The sequence below is a fragment of the Seriola lalandi genome, unplaced genomic scaffold, assembly GCF_002814215.2.
Source record: "Seriola lalandi dorsalis isolate HSWRI2012SDOR001 ecotype SW California unplaced genomic scaffold, Sedor1 jcf7180002054259, whole genome shotgun sequence".
Taxonomy (NCBI): domain Eukaryota; kingdom Metazoa; phylum Chordata; class Actinopteri; order Carangiformes; family Carangidae; genus Seriola; species Seriola lalandi.
Window position 1 is genome coordinate 592945 of NW_019524812.1, and position 21425 is coordinate 614369.

Below are 21425 nucleotides of genomic sequence, written 5' to 3' on the forward strand. Positions count from 1 at the left end.
AAAAAAAATTGATAAAGGTGAAATGTATCATAACATTGTTATTCATTGTTAGCACCATAAGTGTTGTGGTGCTACATAGACACCCCAGCGTACAAATCATATTCTCCAGATATAAAGGAACAAGTTTGTTTGGTAGAGGACCCAACAAAAATCACATCATCATCATTTTAAAATTTGGCTCCTCACAGCTGTGTTACCATGCAACAATAATGAAATGTTAAAATACTTGCCTATGGATTACCTTGCTTATTTCAGACTGAAGTGATCTATACTTATTGACTAAAACATGCTAGGGGTGTTTTTAAAACATAAAACAAAAAACCGTGTCATTTCTTGCTCAGGTCATTGATAGAAGTGGAGGTCAGATGGGTGAATTCACTGATGTTTCCAAAGTGGAGAAGTTTGAACTCTCAGATGAGGCATATGATAAGAAAACAGGTACAGTCTGCCATACATATCTCTTCAATTTCTAATTCTGATAGCGTTTTTTCTGTGTTTTTGAAATAAGATATATATTTTCCTTATTTTATGACCAAATAGCGCTATTGCAGCAGCAAGGGGTAACATTATAGTTACACAATAACGTATAGTTGATAATTGAGTCAATCTGTTGAATTGAATATCAATCAGTGAATCCAGACAATAATTGTTAGAGCAGTCAATAATGAAAATCGATTGTTAGCTGCAGTCATTGACAAAAAATTAAATACCTCCATCAGGCAGTGATTGTACAAATGTTTGTTTATTTTGCTGACCATTGACAAATGTAAAGGAGTTATTCAACCTTGTTTAATAGAACATCTTCTGCAGTATTCCCAGTCTTGTTTTAAAGTATCCTGGTTTAGTAATACCTCACACTTTTTCCCGCAGACTCAGCAAGGTCATTCATGAAGAAACAACGTGTTGGCCGCTTCAATGAGGAAGAAGTGGCCAAGAAGAAAGCTGATCTCGCTGCTCGGGAGGAGGAACAGAAGGCTGCTGCTGATGCCATTTCTGTTGGCAGCCGATGCCAAGTGCATGTCCCTGGGCAGCCCACGAAGGTTGGCACAGTCATGTATGTTGGTAAGTGTGGATAAAGCTTAGCTGGTTTACTTTCTTCAGGACATTGGTTTAAATCCTGTGCTGGTGAGGATTTTCTCTATAACAGAGCAGCATTGTTTTCATTTTTGCAAGCAATGAGGAGGAGTTGTAGCCCTGGGTTATACATAACTCCACTAGTTTTATGACGCCAAAAGTATTGGATAGGCTGTTTAAGTGTTTCTTGTGCTGGTGTGATTTATTTCATTTTATTTGTTTCATTTACAGGCTGTTGTTAATGTCCTTATAAATATTTACAGTTAATATCCACATAAAGGAATAGGCCTAGAAAAATCAGTTTTGCTTGAGTTTTTTTCTTGTTGTCATTTTCAGCAGTTTATGAAGACTGAGAATTTAAAATCATGATTAAGCAAACAACAATAAATAAGAATGGGTGAACTTGGTGTAATTGTTATGTTCATTGCAGGCACAGCAGATTTCAAGCCAGGCTTTTGGGTGGGTGTGAAGTACGACGAGCCCCTGGGAAAGCACGATGGAATGTAAGAGCACTGTCTTTTTTAGCAGCATACATTATGTTGGTCTTGATTTTCCCTGATTTTGACCTTGTCCCTTTTTTAAATTGTGTCTCCGCAGTGTTGAAGGGAAGCGATACTTTGATTGTGAGAACAAATATGGTGCATTTGTGAAGCCCCTGAGTGTGACTGTGGGAGACTTCCCTGAGGAGGATTATGGTTTAGATGAGATGTAGGACTGTGTGATTTGTAGTTTTTCTGCCCTGAAATTTCCATTCACCAACCTGGAGATAACAGAGTCATATATATTGTACCGAATGTCTTTTTTTGTTTGTTTGTTTCGTTCTTCTCTGGAAGGCATGATCAAAAGGCATTTCAGCCTCAGTAACTTCAATGCAACTTGACAGAGGTGACTGTCAGGTAGTAGTCTCTTGGTGAACTGGATATGATAAGAACACAGCATAATCACAGGAGTAGCTCACACCAACAAGGTTTGATAAAGGAGAGTATTTGTTCATGTGAGGCGGCATAATGAAGGTTAATATGTAGTTCTTCACTTCATGCACTTGCTTTACTAGTACTTGTTGCTCCCATGCTTTCTCAAGGTGGGTCTTCAATGTCATCCGACATTGTTGACAGTTTGGATACCAACTATTGTGTAAAAAGATGATTGTATATAAATGTCTATAGTGAACTGTAGTCTTAGCATTTGTTGAAGACTGTAAATTGCTGAGAGAGTGGTCCAAGGATTGGAAAACTGTTTGCTGAAGGAAAAATTTACCCTAAAATACTTTGACACTAAAATCAAAAGTGTAATTGTTGCTTGTAGCCCTGACTAATACAATGTCCAGTCATTTACTTAAATCAGCGTTCAATGGTCAAAGTCATTCCACCATTTTTCACGAACAATTGACAAGAACTTCACAGTTCAAGGACAGTTCAAGGACAAACTCCCCAAATCCCCACCAACAGTAGCCTGAATAGTCCATAATGAAACACAGCTGTAAGCGGAAGCGGAAGCTCTTGTTCCTATTTGCTATATTTGCAGTTATTGCCATTTACAGAGGTGTACGATGCCAAAATATGAGCATTAAAGTATGCGAGGGTATATATTTCCTTTCTAAACAACTTATAATTCCTTAAATTTCATTATTCGTTTGTATGTGGTATGTAAAACAGCCCCATTTTTAGGCTTCCGAGTGGATATAAGATGTAATTCCCCTTTATTTTTCTGACTGAATTCCTCTTGTTTCTGCACTTTAATGTATCCTGCTTATATTGAACCACTGAAATAAAAAAAAATATTGTTTCAAGATAAAAATTTGATTTATTTTTGTTTAATTAAAATGCGATCTAGCAGATCAAATTTATCTACTTAATTTCAGATAAGCTTTCCTGTATACAAATGGGATGACATCATCCAAAAATAAATCCAATATCTATGGAGAGTGTATTCTGTAAAATCCCGTTACATTCTCTCAAAAATATTTTAATTGGATGCTGAATCATGTTTTAGTCCTTAGATGTTTCTCAGAGAACTCAACCTGAACTGTTTGATTTGAAAGTGTATCAAAAATTCAAATAGCATTCAAATTCAAGTCATACCCAACAGACATTTCTTTTTTTAATTCCTGAAGTTCTATATAAGCATGGCACATTGAATTTCATGCTGTGTCAAACAGTATAATCCCTCAGCACTAGTATTACACAGCTTTTTGTTCAAGTGGGCTTAAGTAATAGGTCATTTAGTGGAGATGTATAAGTATAAAGTAACTCCATGAGACTTACAATGTACTATTAGATGCATATTTTTTATTGAATACCATTGATACCAGGTTGGCCATCAGCGTAATATTTCAAAACACAAGGAACAGCGAAACCTATGAAACTGATTGTATGTATTTGCCGCTCCTGTGTCTGTGCATCATCTTGTGTTCAGTCTCTGAACTATCTGACAGTGGACAGGTACATCAGTCACACTTCAGTTAACTGCCTCTCTGTCCATTACAATCACCACAACACTTTTGATAATGCATTTCAAATTATGAATGATATGCCTTATTTATGATTCCTTATGTGTTACTGGTTCAAAACTGTCTATCTATATGCTCTATATCCTTTTTTTGTCCTCTAAATCAGAACAGAGGAAATGTAAATTAATTATTTTTGTGGTTTCTTTTCAATGAAATGTCATAGCCACATATACAAACATGGAGTATTGTTCTCTTTTCATCTTTTAAAACCTGTTAATTTCTAAGGTGCTGATTCACTATGTGCCAAAGGGTAATGCATAATTATAAAAAATAATTTGCCAGTATAGTAGCTAATTAAATAGAGTGGATTTGTCAGTATGTGTAATGTAACATGAACCATTTACACTCTGCCTGAAACTTAAATTTATTGCAATTAACATTTCTCCTCAATTTAACTTATTGTATATATAAAAGTAATTCTGTTTTACCATTTTCTCCAATTTTACTGTTACTTCTGTCTACCTGTATCTATTGCATGTCTGTCCATCCTGATAGTGGGATCACTCAGCTCTTTTTTTCCTCATCTGAATTCAGGATCTAAGGATAGAGGGTGTGATATGTTGTACAGATTATAAAACCCTCTGAAGCAAATTTGTGATTTGGGTCTGTATGAATAAAATTGACATGCAACAATGAAGGAACATTATGTTGTAAATGTATAGTGCAAGCATGCAAAGTAACTTGAAGGAAACCTGCATTACCTACCTACTGTGCATTACTTGCTTTGCTAAGTTATTAATGAGAATTGTGTCATGGTATACACCAAGGACAAATTTGAATGTCTAAACAATACCATACACTACAAATGAACAACAGGCCCTATAGAGACTTTATACATATATGTTGCATTCATGAATCACACCGGACTCAGGATGAACACATTTTAAGAAGAGAGGGTGGTTTTATTCTGAAACATCTTCAGTGGATTCACTTGCACTGGGTGTAACTGCCAACTGAAGAACAGAGCGTAAGCCCATGGTTTATATACCCACAGTTGCTCTTGTACGTGTTACTCAAATCAGAAAAGCCTTAGATTGAATGGGAGTGTCTGTAAAGATACAAAATAAAATACATATTGTTTGTGAATAGACATAAATACCACACGCAGAGACTTCATGACCATTTGTTTTAAAAACGTATTTGGAGATTGTATGAGGATCTGATGTCCAAATATGCAATGGTGGAAAATGTGCTCTCATCCTTAAGTCAATGTGGCAAAGCTAAAATCTAAAAAATACTCACCACAACTACAAATCCTGCTTTCAAACTGTTAAATAAAACTACAGATGCATTATCAGCAAAAATATAGACTATCAGAAGTAAGAATGGCCCCTATCAGTGTTATTATATATAATGGACATTACAAGTACATGTACCTACAAATTGTATGTAAGTATTGTACTTGAGTATAGTTACTTTACATGACTGCAGATATGGTATTGGGGACTTGCTGCTTGCCTGAGATTTAATGTTTAATAAGATGTCTGTAGCTATTTTTAAACATCAAGTAGTACATGTTCCATTTTCCCTTTTGAGACAGCTTTCATTTTATAGTTACACGACTGAAGATGCATGACTAAGCACAGCGTTTCATGCCGTTTCATCAGCCCTGTCACAAAAAGAAGCTTACAATATTTATCAGCCGCACAGAAAGTCTCCCTCAGTAGCTGTTTTCACATGCGCCACTCACCATGAGGTAAATTGGTTCACAGCATGGATAACACCACACCAGTGTATTTTTCTCACCGATGAAGTGAAAAAGGTCTTCATCTCTGTTAAGCACAGATCCCGTCATGAAGCTGTCTCCAAGTACTTTCCTGATGTCAGAAATGAATGTAGTCCATACGACGCCTGTTTGTTACCTGTCCACATGCTGAGAAATTCTGACGAGTTAGAGAACTACTTGACCGAAAAGCTACCAATATTTGGTAGCTGTCAATATTTTGTTTTTCTACTCTGTTAAGAATTCCAGAATTCATGTCATTGTAAATTTTTAGATCAAATTCTTTTTTCACAAGATGAGATGCCTCAGGAAAAACTTACTCTGAGGGTGTTTTTCAAGAAATATTGACCATGGGCGGATTAACCTCCTATGGCGCGCAAATTTGTTGTTGAGCCCCTTATGACTACCACTCTTCATTTCAGTTTGTGACAAATGACAACAAGTTTGACAACTGATTAATTGTTTAAGTTTTTAAGCAAAAATGCCCAAAAATGATCAGGTAACAACCTTGCAAATGTGAATAGTTACTAGTTTTCCCAGTTTTCTGTGACAGTAAACTCAACAACTTTGAATTTTTGATTGTTTTTCAGACAAAACAAAATACTTTAAAAACTAAACAATCAATCAGTTACTACAGAAAATAACTGACATGTATTCAGAATGAAAAAAATGTTGGTAGCAGCCGCACAGTTGGCCTATAAGTAATACTGCCTTGTCTGAGGTTTTCTATGTGTTAATTACTTGACAAAACAAAATTTCATAAAACACAACTTTATAACAAACGACCAGAATATGAACTAAAACCGGTCTTTAAACTAGATCTTGATACAGACTCCCTCTACAAGACTGGGCCACAAGGAGGATGGAGAACCTGTAGTTGATATTATGATATCAGTGGTCCAAATTTCTAAAAAAGACAAACAAAAAAAACCCCAAAAAACTAAAAAACTTAATCAAATTATGTAGACATAAATGATATGGAGTAAACTTGGGGCTTTTGGAGCCCTAGGGCAGTTGACTGCTTTGCCCAGTTGGTAATCCATCCTTGATACTGACATGCACCTCACCTAACCTGTTTTACCTGAATAGGGGATTGTAACTTAGTGACATTTCATCATAAGTACATTCATTCTTGCCTGCATCATATCACACCTCTGGCTTTTTTTGTTGTTGTCTGTCTTTCTTTCATTTCATTGTCTTTATTATGTTTTTTATTCAATGTATCCTTGTTGTTTTATTAAGGATACAAGAAATAATTGTTGTCAGTATTTACATTAGGTCTACATGTATTTTCTGAATACTTTTGTTGTGATATTTTAATGACCATCTATTCTGCATTTTTTGTAATACAAGTTTAAATAAAAAAAAGAAAAAGAAAAATCGACCGCCTCACATTTTTCGTCACTCCATTGACGCTACAACTGACCTCTCGCGAGACTACACGCAGTTTCCCAGCCAGCAGTGTGGTGTGGCGTGTGCGCGATAGAGACAAGGAAAGATGGCGACGCAGGAGACCGAAACGACTAAAGCAACCGTGAGCAACGGCGAGGTAAAATGAATGACATTACCCTCACCACATTTACTTTTCACACCCGGGCCAAAAGGGAAGTTTTGTTTGTTTGAACGTTGAGCCCGGAACCGTTAACATTTAAACGTGTTACCGATCGTTACATGAGCACCAGTGACGTTGTCACTGCCGGTTGGTTTTTAAAACGACGAGCCGAGAAAACCCGACTTAGCGGGCTAGATGTATGGAGGGAGAGCGGCGTTAACGGGGAAATTTAACCAGAAGACACATGGTTGCGTAAAAGTGGCGAGATTCGTAGCTGACTCCAGGTGTGTTGGTGTGAGCCAGCTGACTGCTGCGGGGTGTCAGTGAGCCACCACAAGGCCTGAACCTGAGCAACGCAGCTTGGCTTCATTAACCGGGCCAGTCTTCAGCAGCCTGCACACATCTCTCAACCACTGTTAAATGTCTTCACCTGCCCTTTATTTACAGTCGTTCCAGGCGAAACGTTTGGCTCAACGTACATTTTTGTAAATCCCACAGGAAAAGGGTTTATTTGGCAGCTCATCTTGTTAACATGGACAAGTGAGATCAAGCAGGTGTATCTATTGGCAATTTAGTCTAACCCTGGAAAATCCTCTTAAATTGTTTATATTATCAGTTGTTGGAGATCATTTGGCCGGTAACGAGCAATCTTGCAATTATTGTCCGGTGTGACGAATGTCTGTCACAAGTTAACAGAGGTCACAGTGAATCATCACTCTAAAGGCAAACCACTCGTCTCCCTTGTGCCTAGTTTAAAGTCAGTGTTTAGCTCAACAAATTCAAAACAATGATATGAGAAAAAAGCGACTTACAAAGCCAAAGAGCAAAATTTTGTATTTTCAATTTATAAAACACATTTCTGTCATTGGACTAATAATTGCTCAGTGAATTGTTTCAAGGTTAGGTATGACTTATGTTTAGGCTTCTTTGGGTTCCTTCGATGGTTTCAGTTTAAAATCTAGGATTTCTCTCATGCATTATCATTAAATGAAGTCACAGAGCTAAGCAGACATGGAATGACTAACCAGCAGCACACACACACATTTCTCATCCACTGTTAAATCTTCTCACTTGCCTTTTATTTACAGTTTACAGAAAATGTTGGTTTAATCTACATTTAGTAATCCCACAGGAAAGGGTTTATCTGGCAGCTCATCTTGTTGATATTGACAAGTTAGATGAAACATTTGTCTGCAAATTTATCAAACGCTGGAAAAACTTCTCTTAAATTGTTTGTATTATCAGTTGTAGGAGGTCACTACGAGGGTAATGAGCAATCTAGAAATTATTTTCTGGCGTGACAAATGCCTATCACAAGTTAACAGAGGTCAAGTGAATCATCACTCTTTAAAGGCAAACCACTCATCTCCCTTGTACTCAATCTCAATTTTTTATAATTCCAGAAACATTGATAAGTTCAGCTTCAGAACATCAGTAAAATGTTATTAAACATTTTTTAAATGTGGACATTGCCAGGGATTTATCTTCTGGAAAAAGTGATGTTTAACTCTGTGATTGAAATCTAGTGGTAATACACAAGTGGCAGAAACTAGGGCAAGGCTACAGTGTGTTCTTAGTGTCTCTTTTGTATTACAATTGCTCTGTCAGGATAAATACGCTATTAGTTTTAAAAGGAGCATTTATGCTGTTATTGAGATCCAGTGAATCAGTTGAAAGACATTTCTGTGGTATTTATCTAGGTGAAGCACTAAGGGGCCAATAGCAGATGTTTTTGGTCTGCTTTTCAGTTTCTCAGTTATGGTTTCATTGAGTACAGGTATAACTGTACTGGCCACAGCACAACACACGTGATGGAGTCAGTGTTAGACAGGTCTAAAATGACAACAGCTTAAAAATTACTTTTATTACATGTCCTCTGAATGTGGAAAGACCATCTGCATCGTTAATAAGTAATACTAGTAAAACTGGTTCATTTCTCTGTGAACCAGTCTTAACTAAACTTTTTTCACTCTCCCTTCGAAACACACAGTAACAATCCAGTGTGAAGTATTTCCTCTGAACCTTGAATAGGTGGTTAATTGTTAATCCTTGTTCAGTCCGTAAATTGTTGTAAATTATTATCCTAAACTGGAGGAGATAACCTGTGTCTATTGTCGAGCATATTGGTGTTCTGTCTAGTTATTACGTTGATCCCTCCAAGAGACAGAGATGGATGTCTCTGATAATAGAATTGCTTCTATTTTAACGCAACAGGACATGGAAGCGAGGATGAAAAGGCCCTATTTTCAGCCACTTGATGGCCTTGAAATGTTATGTTTATAATGGTGCAGGGACAGTGGCTCATCACAAATCTTTACATTTTCAGTGTTCACTCCTTTCAAGCCCGTCTTGGTGCCCTAATGAATGAAAATAACCCGTCAAACGGAAAACATTTTTTACCCTCAAGTATTGTTTGTTTCTGGAGGCCAACCACTGATCTCCCTTGTGTTGGTGACAACGGGGGAGATTAGATGTTTAGATAGTGAATGAGTCTCATGACTTGGCATGTGCTTGTCTATTGTGTCACTTGAATAGAATGTGGCCTTGCTGGAAGAGTTTGGGTGGTTACATGGACACACTTAAGTTTTCAAGGGTGAAATTACGTTAAAGAACAAACTCATTTTTACTTATCCTCAATATGCAAATATGCTTGCTGATGCTTACATGAATTTGAACATGAGAGTTATTTAAATCATGTCAAAACTACAAAAGTTTTATTAGTATTATAACATAAATGTGTCCTGGTAGTTGAATAGTAGCCTGTTAATACATGTTTTGCCAGATTGATTAGTGTAGGTATAATAGTTTCTTTAAAAGTCCTGTAATTTTATGCGTCTGTTTTCCAGAGCCCCAATATCTTCATATAGCTTGTTTTGTTTGACCAGAACAATGTTAACCCAAATATATTATTTCCTCCTAACAGCAAATCCTCATATTTGTGAAGCCGGAGCAAGAGAATATGATTAAACAATTAATGATTTGGTCAATTAAACATCAGAAAATAGGAAGAAAACTGTCAATATTAAAAATGTCATACTTTTTCCAAACAGTCTAAAAGGCACCGAATATATTGAGGTATTATTGAAGAAATTTAAGATCAAGAAAAGTAACAAATTCTCATTTTTGAGAGCCTTGGACCAGCAAATGCTTTTTAAAAAATGTTTTAATTTAAAATAGTTGCAAATTAAGTTTGTTATATCAACTAATCAATTAATTGACTAATTGTTGCAGCTCGAATGAAAATGTATTTCTTGTTAATTTTCAAATCTGATGTATTACTTTCTAAGCATATGCTTAATTGCAAATTTCCTGTAATCTTTTTTTGAAAACATACTATTTGCCGCTATTTACTCACTTTAGCACAGCATGGAGTGACAGGTCTGAAATTAGTGTCAATTAACTGCTGCAACACAAAGGTCATTAAGCATGTGTTGGTGTGTATTCATGGCTGTAGGTGAGCAGCAATGGAACTGTTGCGCCAACAGATGGCCAGACTGTGCAGACGGCTGGAAATGCACAGGACCCTCAGCAGCAACAGCAGCAACAAGCACCTAATGCATGGCAGGTCATTAAAGGAGTCCTTTTCAGGTGAGTTTTTCTTTGTCTTTTAATCTGGGAGGCTCGTTCTTAAAAGCGGAAAGCCTGCCACTGATAAAAGCTTACTGTGATACTATGGGTGTAATGATTAATTAAATACATGAGATATATTATGGTAGTATGACAATTCATATCAAAGTGGCAAGTAAACAGAAAATCGTGTGCAAATCCACAGCTCGGCTGAATTTCAGTTTGCCCTTATATATTTACCTCGGTTGCAGATCTTTTTGCAGAGTATACAGTCTGCGTTGCTTCTCAAGCTGCAATTTTACCCAAATTTGTCCTTTTTAAAAAAGTTTTTTTAATTTTTTATAGTAAACAAGTGAGACGTGCATGAAAATTAGTTCTCACTGGACTTCGTGGTGTTACAAGGGTCAGATTTCTAAACAGATCTCTATTTATGGTCTATTTTTGTCCATTGTATTTAGTCAGTTGTTCAGTAAGTGCTACTTTCTGACTGTGGTGGATGAACCAAAAAATATCTGCACAGTCAGTCACTTGTGCCTTACCTGACGAAAACCTGTGCACTAAAATGTCGGTAAGTGAGTACAAGTAATTGAATCTGTTAACTGTTGCAGATTCAAGAATCAAATAATTCCATTGAGATGTTCCTTTTATAACCAAATGTACAGTGCTTTTTTAAAATGCTGGTACCAATGTAGTATTTTTTGCCACCTGATTTGAATAAATGCCTATGGTTGTTTTTCTTGTCTTAGGCAAGCAGTTACTTTGCCAACCAATCAGCAAAAGAACAGGTCCATTACCTAGATTAAAAATATTAACCATTTAAAATCCCAGGCTTTAGCTCAAACTATTTCACATATTTCAGTATCATGATTTGTAAAAGCAAAAAAAAAGAAAGCACATGTCGGAAAAGTATATGACTTTTAATAGCAATGATCCCTATTTCCAGCATTTATTAGGTAAAATTGCTCTCATACATCTGTCAATATTCAGCCAGTTCACAAAAACTTACAATTCCCGCACTATTGTTTATGAATCCATAAAACACCAGAACCTAATGTAACTGATTCTGAGATTAGTCCAGGAACAAATGTGGGCAATAAAATGTAAATACTCCCATTCATCACCTATAAAAAATATTCCTCAGAAAACTGTTGCATGTAAGACACCTGAGCTCAGAAGTAGGAACTTACAAGTGTTTGATGGTAGTCCAAGTGTGAATGAATGAATCAGTGAGTTAGATTTTTCTTATATATATGGTAGAGCAGGTAGTTAATAGCTTCTGCTCCGTCATGCACACACTATCAAAACATGATCATGCATGGCAGGAACGATTGTTGTTGGAGTTTCCGTGCAAAGAAGACAGCTAGCATAGCTGCTAGTCAATATCGACAGATTGTGCAAGTGGATAACGTTAATCTTAATTCTGTAACTCAATTGCTGTTGAATATCTTCTCCCTCAATCCAGATGAATATTGACAGTCTCGATCAGAGCTATTAGCAAAAAAAGAGTGCCAAAAACACACATGGGAAAGCTGAACAGTCTGACTGGCTTGATTTAGTTATCCAATTAATTTGTTTCGAATTTTGCCAGACTACAGCCAGTGCTGTTGTGGCAGCTAAAGCAACAAGAGAGGGCAAGGAAGGGATAGCTGAGAGATGTAGGAGAGGAGGAGGAGGAGGACAGCAGTCACTGCTGCTTTGGGAGATTGATGACAAACATGGAGAGAGAACTGTATATATTCTTTATTTTTTATCAGTTTATTTATTTTATTAGTACGATTACAATATTTGCAGTGGCGCACCTTGTCTATGGTATTATTTAATGATTAATTTAGGAAGCTAACGCCACTGCATTACATCCATTCTGTGGGAAAAACTGCACAAGCAAACAAACGGGAGGCTGGAATCTGAAAATGAAAAGATTCGTCAGCAATATACATACATACATACATACAACATTGCCAGTTCTGTGTTCCTCTTTTACTCCTAAGCTTGTCTCTTTTGACCTATGACTGATTTATGTTGCAAGAAAACGTCTCTCCTAAAGAATGTAAAGCAGTTTGACTGAATACAGTTTAATCAGATTAGCTGTCTTTTGGTTTGACTCTCCTGTCGCAGTTCTTCAGATCTCAAGAAAAAGGGTCAAAACCAAATTCAGTCTGACTTTTTTTATGCTAATGTACCCAGTATATGTCCATTTACAAACAAAGTATTATTCCAACTCATCACCCCATTCTGCTCTTTTATATTTTTTTCTTTCTTTTATCGAATTTTTTTTTTTTTTTAATTCCTTTTTACTTAATCTTCTTTTCCTCTGGCTCTGTTTCTTCTCATTCCTCCAGAATCTTCATAATCTGGGCAATCAGTACCTGGTTTCGCCGAGGGCCGTCCACTCCTGACCCCAACACACCGGCTGGGGCACCTCGGGTACCCAGCAGGAACCTCTTCCCCAAGGACACCCTCATGGTATTACACCTATCCCCTCCTCATAAAATGGCCAGCTGTTTCAGTAAACATTTTTAATTGAATTGAAGCTGTACCATTTTAAACACTCCTCACACTATGTTCTCCTTAAGTATCTTGCCAGCAAACCAGTGGCATCTCTCCTTGTGAAATAACTGTCTCGCTCTCCCCTGGCTCTGTAATATCATAAACACCTTTTTATTCTCACCGTGCCTGCAGGACCTGTATGTGTACGTGTCCCAGGAGGAGGTGTTCTCTGACTTCAACAACACAGAGGCCCTGTTCTGGTTCCACAGGGACCTGGTCTATGGAGACTGGAACATGGGGGAGAGTGGGGACGGCTGCTACCAGCACAATATGGAGATGGACATCCCAGAGGTGGGGTTGACTGAGGATGGAGGGGAGGTGCAACATAAGAGGAGGGGGAGGTGTGACAGGCAGTAGTTGTATGATGATGGTGAGAGGGGACCTGTGTTAGACAGCAAAGACAAGTAGATACTGAAAGAATTGTAATATGGATGTGTATTTACCTGAAATCAAGATTTCTCCCTGTGTGGTGTGTGCTTGCAGAAAGTACAGCAGAATGGTTCCCTTTACATTCACGTCTACTTCACTAAAAGTGGATTCCATCCAGACCCCAAACGCAAGGGGCAATATCGCAGACTGGCAACAGTTCATGCAACACGAAGTAAGCACATATATTGTAAACTTTAAACAAAAGCTGTTACAAAAGTAGTAAAATAATAATATATATACTGATTCCTAAGAGTTAACCTTTACTTTTTTACTCTGTCAGTGCTGAATAAATTCAAGCGAAGAAAGTTTATGAAGACCAAGAATCTGCTAACAGGAGAGACAGAAGCAGATCCTGAAATGATCAAGGTTGGTATATTTGTTTTATTTTATTGTACAACATAGAGCTGGACTGATAAAGCAGCAGATATAATAATGTTGGCTGATAAATAACAAGAAATGGCAGGACACAAATGGCAAACTAGATTTGAGGTAATTTAAATAGTGTCTACATTACATTGTTTGACCACCAGAAAGCATTGGTCATTTTTTTAAATGTATAATGTCCTACTCTGTGTTCAATATTGGCCTCAGAAATCCAGTATCATTCAGGCCGTAGTACTGTACACTGTGTATTATGAATGGATATTTGAAATATCAAGGTCTAGACTCGTTGGATTTGACTCATTCTATACAACAATCTGAAACTGTGTCATCAAATGTGTTTCTTCTCAGCGGGCAGAGAGCCACGGTCCAGTGGAGATTATCTCTCATTGGCACCCCAACCTCACCATCAACATGGTAGATGACCACACGGCCTGGGTCAAAGGCTCTGTTCCCGCTCCTCTAGACCAGCGTGAGTTAATCTTACTGACCTTTTTGCAATGCTGCACTATGCCGTAAATGTTTTAAAAGGTTTCAACTGCAATTTTCTAAAGTTTTGTGTCCAACCATCTGTGACATTTCTACCCTCTCTACCACTAGATGTTAAGTTTGATGCAGTAAGTGGAGACTACTACCCCATCGTGTATTTCAACGACTACTGGAACCTTCAGAAGGATTACTATCCCATCAATGAGACCCTGATGAAACTCCCACTGCGCCTCACCTACTGCCCGCTGTCCTTGTGGCGCTGGCAGCTGTACGCTGCCCAGAACGCTCGCTCGCCATGGAATTTCCTGCCTGAGGACACCTATGAGCAATCTGACGAAGACCAAGACTCTGTCAAGGTAAGAGGTCAAGGGTCATAGAGACAGAAAAATATATTAGATGTGATGAGAGATGTATTTTTGGTTTAGCTTCTAAAATAAACATTTTGATGTTTTCCTTTGTTGCACATGATACTAAAGTGAATGTGTTTGGATTTTGTGCTGTTGATCAGACAAAACAAAACGTTTGTGGGCCTCACCTTGATCTGTGGGAAACACTTGCAGCATTTTCAGTATTTGTGATTTTATAGACAAAATGAATAATCAATTAACTGAAAAAATAATCTTCAGATTAATAAATAATCGTTGGTTGCAGCTCTAATTGTATCACAATAGTACTGCAGTATAGCGAGTTGCTTATGAATCTCGTCTCGAATACCAGGACATGTACTTTAGTCATATGAATAAGAACTGCTATGTGGGCACTGCTACAGCTAAATCTGTGGATTTTCTGGTCGAATATCAAAATTGAGATTGTGTTATATCTGTAACCTGAGATGAAACCCTCTCTCTCTATAGGTGGCCCTTTTGGAAACCAATCCGTACCTGCTGGGACTCACCATTATAGTCTCCATTGTGCACAGCATCTTCGAGTTTCTTGCCTTCAAGAACGGTAAGGTCACAACAGCCTCTCTGTAACCAGGACTCTTTTTTTTAAAACAACAAAATAATAGTTGCACAGTGTCTATGTATCTCCAGCTTCACCTCACCCCGCCATCTCCTCCGCAGATATCCAGTTCTGGAACAGCAGACAGTCTCTAGAAGGTCTGTCGGTGCGCTCCATCATATTTGGAGTTTTTCAGTCCATGGTGGTGCTGTTGTACATACTGGACAACGAAACCAACTTTGTGGTGCAGGTCAGCGTCTTCATCGGCCTTCTTATTGACCTGTGGAAGATCACCAAGGTCATGGACGTCAGAGTAAGTCAGAACAACACTTTTTTAAAAAATTTTTTATGCACAATATTGTTTGCTTAACAGTAATTCTCGAAAAAAGTCTGAACCTTTGAGCCTGTGGGTTCCTGTCCTCTGCCCTTTTAAAAGACCAACCTAATTCAGTCTGTCTCACTGATGAGCTCAACTTCAACCAAAAAAGTGTGAGCTAAGCTGTGAATAAAGTATGTTTGTTAATTGTAATTCACATGTTTTTCACCTACTTTTGTCTTTCACTAGTTGGACAGAGAGAACAAAATCGCAGGGCTATTCCCAAGATTGGTATTCAAAGACAAGTCAACATATGTGGAGTCTTCAACCAAAATCTATGACGATGTAAGTTAAACTGCAAACATTGACCACATTCAGAAGACACTGGTTTCAAAGTTACATTTAGAGGGAATTGTATTTTATACCAGATGACAGAAAAAGATTTATCATCAAACTCTTACTCTCACTTCTGTAAACTTCAGACAAGCCTAAATAAACATTTCTGTGTTAGGATGAATAGAATATCTTGAGTGTGTCTTGTACACTTATCGGTTTGCTTTTATAAATCAATTTGTTATTACCGTCTCTGATTTGATCAATAACTTCTTTTCTCTCTTGTCCTGGGAACAGATGGCCTTCAAGTACCTGTCGTGGCTCCTCTACCCACTGTTCGGCTGCTATGCGGTCTACAGTTTATTGTATGTAGAACACAAAGGCTGGTACTCATGGGTACTCAGCATGCTCTATGGCTTCTTGTTAACCTTTGGTAAGTTTATCTGAAGTGTTTTATATACCACTGCATTTAAATAGAGGAACATTGATATTGTGTTGCAACTTTAGACATAGGCATATGGCATATAAGCAGGATTTAATGTACTGTAATGTAAGTTCCCAAAAGATAAGAAAGATAATGTAACACAGGACGACATACTACAGTAAGTCAATGAAGAACTAACAGAACAAAACAAATCTTGGCTCATATGGTAGGTAAATTAAGTGAAACCAATAAAATAAGAAAAAAAGGGGACTCAAAGTATAAATGAAAAACCATATAATTACAATATAATTTGGATAGCACATTTTCATTTCATTTCAAAGCAAGCCATTGTTTTATTAGTAAAATAAAAACATGGAGGAAAAGGAGGAACTCAGGAAAGAGGAAGGGCGTTTTCCCATTAGAAATAATCTTGATGATTTGGGTGTACAATGTAACTGCCCATGGATTAGTTAATATACATCAAATGATGCAGAGGGCACTGGTAAGCATATAGAACAACGACAAACAAATTGGACAGGAATCTCTAACAGATCCGCTTTTTTTAATTTTAATCCCCAAAATACTGAAGTTAACAAGAAATTATGAAGGCTATCAGTGTTTTTCATTGATTCAGTAAATAAGTCCATTTTGAATAAATGAAACACATCTAACAGATTTTATTGAAAAGGATGATCACATAAAGATGATAATGATCAGATTTAACACAAGTAGCACATAGACACTTTTTGTATGTTTTTAAGATGATATTTTATCTTGTACTCATTCTTAACTGTTCCTGTTTTACTATTTTATTCTTGTTCTCCATTTTTGATTTTATCTTCTGGTGACATGTGTCCAGCAGGTTTTGTTCATGTTTATATAAATCTTTTTAAAGGCCAGAGATACAGCTGATTATTATTATTGTAGTGGATGTACACACAACTAATGTTTTCATACTTGCATCATGGTTACGTACCCATTTCCCAATGGCCTCTGCCAATGTGCCATGTATTAATAGACTTCATACGGGTTCACTCAGTGATGTCGCCTGCAGTCTATTGTACTACCTCTGCTGTAAAAGTGTTTATATGACCTAACCAGTTCCTTCTTTTCTGTTGTTTTTTGGCTTTAGGTTTCATTACAATGACGCCACAGCTATTCATCAACTACAAAATGAAGTCTGTGGCCCACCTCCCATGGAGGATGCTCACCTACAAGGCTCTCAATACCTTTATTGATGACCTGTTTGCCTTCGTCATCAAGATGCCCATGATGTATAGGATAGGATGCCTCAGAGATGGTACGTCTCCTCTGATAGAGTATTTTTCTATGAATTTACTTGGATCAGGGGAAGTTACATTATCACCTAAATCAACCATTGTAAGTAAAAGCTGTTTTGTGAGCTTCCTCTGCCCACATTGAAGAGGAGCCATTTTGAGTTTGTAGCTCGATGAAGATGAGCTCAGTCGTGCAGTGTTTTGCTGGAAGTGGTTTCAACTCATTGCTCAGCATGGTGGCAGCTAAAATAGGCAATTCATCCAGGGAGATTTGTTGTTTGTTTAAAGGAAAGGCTGTTCTCCTTTCTGGCCCTTCTGTCTCGACCTGAGCACACTGACCTCAGAGGAAATGTAGAATCATTGTCACTCATGGAATTGTATTTGGACCAACTGTCCAAATCACCATGAACCTTTTGATGTCCGTCTCAGCATGTCTTATAAAAGATCCTCTAACTCCACCTAGTGTCAGCTCACTAGATCTCACTGATTTGCTCAGTGCCCTTTGATATTACCAGACAATTTATTAGGGGCTGTTTTATTATAATTAAATATGAAGACGTATTATATTTAACCAAGCTAGAGTTAGAGATTTTAACACTAAATAGCACTGTGTGGAGTAATTAGCTTTATTTTACTTTACATCATGTAAGAAGTCTGCTAGTTTGATCCATATGTTTTTTTTCTACATTTTTTAGGCTTTATCAGTGACATTGTTTTGAGTTTTCAGCTCATCAAGTGACTTCTTTAAATGTGTATCAGGCAGCTATTGATGTTTTTTCCCCTCAGTGGTCAGTGAAGTGGGCTCAGTCTGTCAGTCTTGATGATATGATGGAGGAAAGTGACCCTTTTATTAAAGGGAGATCTAATAGGGGTTTTTTGGTAGGGGATGTCTGGGTTAATGGTTATAGTGTTGTTTCAGCCATGTATACAAATATTAGTAAACAATTTATATTTTGCTGTTTTTGATTTGCTAACGATAACCTGCGTTGCAGTTTGATTGCGGTAGGCTTAATTAGGATTTATTTAGGATTATTTGTCTAGCATGTTAAAGTATTTTGTTACCGTTTTTTCTTTTTTTTGTTTTGAAAGAGTTCTTTAGTAAAAGGTTGAAACGAAGAACATGGACTGTGGAGTTTTATTGAAGCTCACACTTTACAACTAGATAAAATGGACAGTGCCACACTTACGAGCTATATTGCCAATACATATTCATTTTAACCCTCTCACAACCCACTGTGCAATCGTACAACTGTTTTGAGTTGTTTACTAATGTGAATGCTACTAAGTTGTAAACATGGGAAAGGTTTTTTACACGTTTGATTGAACCACTATAACAAGGTCGGTTGTTACTTGATGGCAAATAGTTATTTAATTACTTATTTCTCATTGGACTAACATCTGTTTCCTCTCCTGCAGATGTAGTATTCTTCATCTACCTTTACCAGCGCTGGATCTATCGGGTCGATCCCAACAGGGTCAACGAGTTTGGCACCAGTGGAGTTGACCACGACCAGAACAACACAGCAGATGCTGCTCCCGCCGTGGCCGCCGCCATCACAGACAAGCCAGAGGGGGAGAAGAAGAACGATTAAAAAAAGACTGCGCCCTTATCTGCCTCCCTGGCCCTCACTGCTGGGGCGAAGAGGACTTGTGGAAATTAGGCAGGGAGAGGAGTTGTCGTTTAGCTGTCATGGACGCCGCTACAAAAAAATGCAGTTCAACTGTTCCCTCTGATTTCTGTGTGGATCCACAGAGAATCATATTCAATGTAGACTTGGTAAATTCTTATTTCTGTTTCCCGCCCATCCCCGCCCTCTCGTTTTGCGGTTCAAGTGAAGTAAAACAAAACGTGATGTACTGTATTCTGTATGATTTATCAGAGGGTATCAGTGTCCTGGAGTAGAGGTTGGGAGGGGAACGGGTCGCAGTTATACTATGTCTTTTTTTATACAGGGAAGAAAGAGGCCAAGTGCAACTTTTGTTCTTTGTGTAGATTCCTTGTGAAATTTTCTTTTCATTCCATGTGAGCACCGTGTTTCGGATTGCCTGGAAACTGGTGAGTAGTGTTGGAGGAAACTGGAAAGGTCCTGAGCCACGATGGAGGATGAAGAAGAGAGGTGGTGAGATGGATGACCCTACAGGACACTACCCACAAGACAGTGACTACTACCCTCAATTTTAAACAAATGGTTAATATTCTAAACTTGAACATAAAAAAAATAACAGCCTTGTTGGTATTAATATAAATATATTAATATTGTCAATTACTTAATTTTTGTTTTTCAGTCACTGAAACATTCTTTTGTATGTCCTCAAACTGTACAGAATCTCAGCTTGTCATGTTAATAATACAGATGTCAAAACTGTCTAGCAATACCTAATTTGCAAGTCTAATTTTTATTTTCCCCTCTCGGCTGGATGTCTGATTTTCAATTTTTTTCACACTCCAAGCCCAATCACCTTGACAGACACAGTGGAGACAGTCAGGTGTGTACTGGAAGAATGACAGTGTCTCTTGTTCTGAGTTTGGGTGCTGTAAATCCTGAAACAAAGAGGGTTCCATGTTGGTACATATTAAATTTTGAGCATTCATGTTTATAGTAAAACTTAAGTGTGATTTAAAATGTCTATGCAAAGCTTTTTTTATTTACTATTTTTATTTACCGCACTGGGTCCAAGAACAACATTGCATGAAACCTTTCATTTTTCACATTGAGTTTTATTGATGTTACAGGAAATATACTTTATTTGTGTGCTTATGAAGCATGCACAGGCCTTTTGTACTCTTTCACCCTAAAGGTCTGAGTTTAGGGCTGCAACTAATGCATAGTTACATTATTTTCCCCTGCTTAATTTTTTTTGTCTAGGCAAATGTGAGAAATGCTCAATGACTTCAAATTGCTCATGTTGTCCAACCAAAGGTCTAAAACTCATAGGTTCAGTTTACAAAGAAATAAAAATGACAGATGCAAAAATACTCGCATTCAAGAGACTGAAACCAGGAAATATTTGGTATTCTTGCTTGATAAATTAACTCAACTGATTCGATCGGTCTTTCCCCTGTATGTGTGGAAAGATGAGAAGGTTGGACGTTTAGACATTATAGTTTGTAATATTCATTTCTATAATGAAGCAAAATAATGGCAATTTAGTCTGGTCATCAGGTTAGGGGTTGAGTAATGTGAGGCCAAGTGGCAGTTTTTACTTTAGCCTACACAAATGATGCATCTACCAGGTGACAGGGTTCATATGTTAAAGATGGTGTCACTTTCCTTCATGAATCATGTACAGAAACAACAAGCCTAATGCTGGGCCGAACTGAACCTGCAGATTTTTAAGACAATTAGACCCCAACCCAGAATGTAACATACAAAACAATTACAAACGGCTTGGCACTTTTGTCCCTCTGCAGTACTGGTGTTGGGTTACTTTGTGGTCACTTTTTGTGTCTTTGTGGTGGTTTTGTGTTGCTTGGCGTCTCTCTCTTTGTGGCCTTTTTTGTGTCTTTACGGTTGTTTTGGAAATTTTAAACAGTTTTGTGTCTCTTTGTGGTCGCTTGTTATCTCTGTCATTGTGGATCTCCTGATGTGGCCTCTGTGCGTCTTTGTGGTCATGTTGTATGTCTTTGCAGATTTTCCATCTCTGAAGTCATTTGAAAGGCTTTCTAACACAAAATATTAAGTCAACTCTTACAGAGGCTCTGGTCCAGGGCCTATTTTGCTCTCCTATCTTGTGAATCATCCCAGGCTCTCTGAAGTTTCACTCAGACTTTTTGCGCTTTTGAAACAGAAAGCACAGGGTCAGACTGTCCAGCTGTAGTGTCACATATCTTTCTGACAACTCCAGCTTATCAGCAACCTCT

General features: G+C 37.6%; 2 protein-coding genes across 2 annotated transcripts; both read left to right on the forward strand.

Annotated features, from left to right (window-relative positions):
- Window positions 1-303: 303 nt before the first annotated feature.
- Window positions 304-4220, forward strand: tbcb (tubulin folding cofactor B). Its single transcript, XM_023405003.2, has 4 exons — window positions 304-438; window positions 871-1062; window positions 1505-1577; window positions 1672-4220. Exons 1-4 carry the CDS (start codon window positions 366-368, stop codon window positions 1784-1786), a joined length of 453 nt encoding a protein of 150 aa, XP_023260771.2. The 5' UTR covers window positions 304-365; the 3' UTR covers window positions 1787-4220.
- Window positions 4221-6708: 2488 nt separating this feature from the next.
- On the forward strand, window positions 6709-20187 carry clptm1 (CLPTM1 regulator of GABA type A receptor forward trafficking). The gene is made up of 14 exons (XM_023405020.2): window positions 6709-6855; window positions 10313-10446; window positions 12765-12888; window positions 13105-13263; window positions 13456-13573; window positions 13682-13767; window positions 14134-14254; window positions 14383-14627; window positions 15126-15219; window positions 15336-15526; window positions 15779-15874; window positions 16160-16295; window positions 17419-17586; window positions 18980-20187. Exons 1-14 carry the CDS (start codon window positions 6805-6807, stop codon window positions 19153-19155), a joined length of 1899 nt encoding a protein of 632 aa, XP_023260788.1. The 5' UTR covers window positions 6709-6804; the 3' UTR covers window positions 19156-20187.
- Window positions 20188-21425: the final 1238 nt, after the last annotated feature.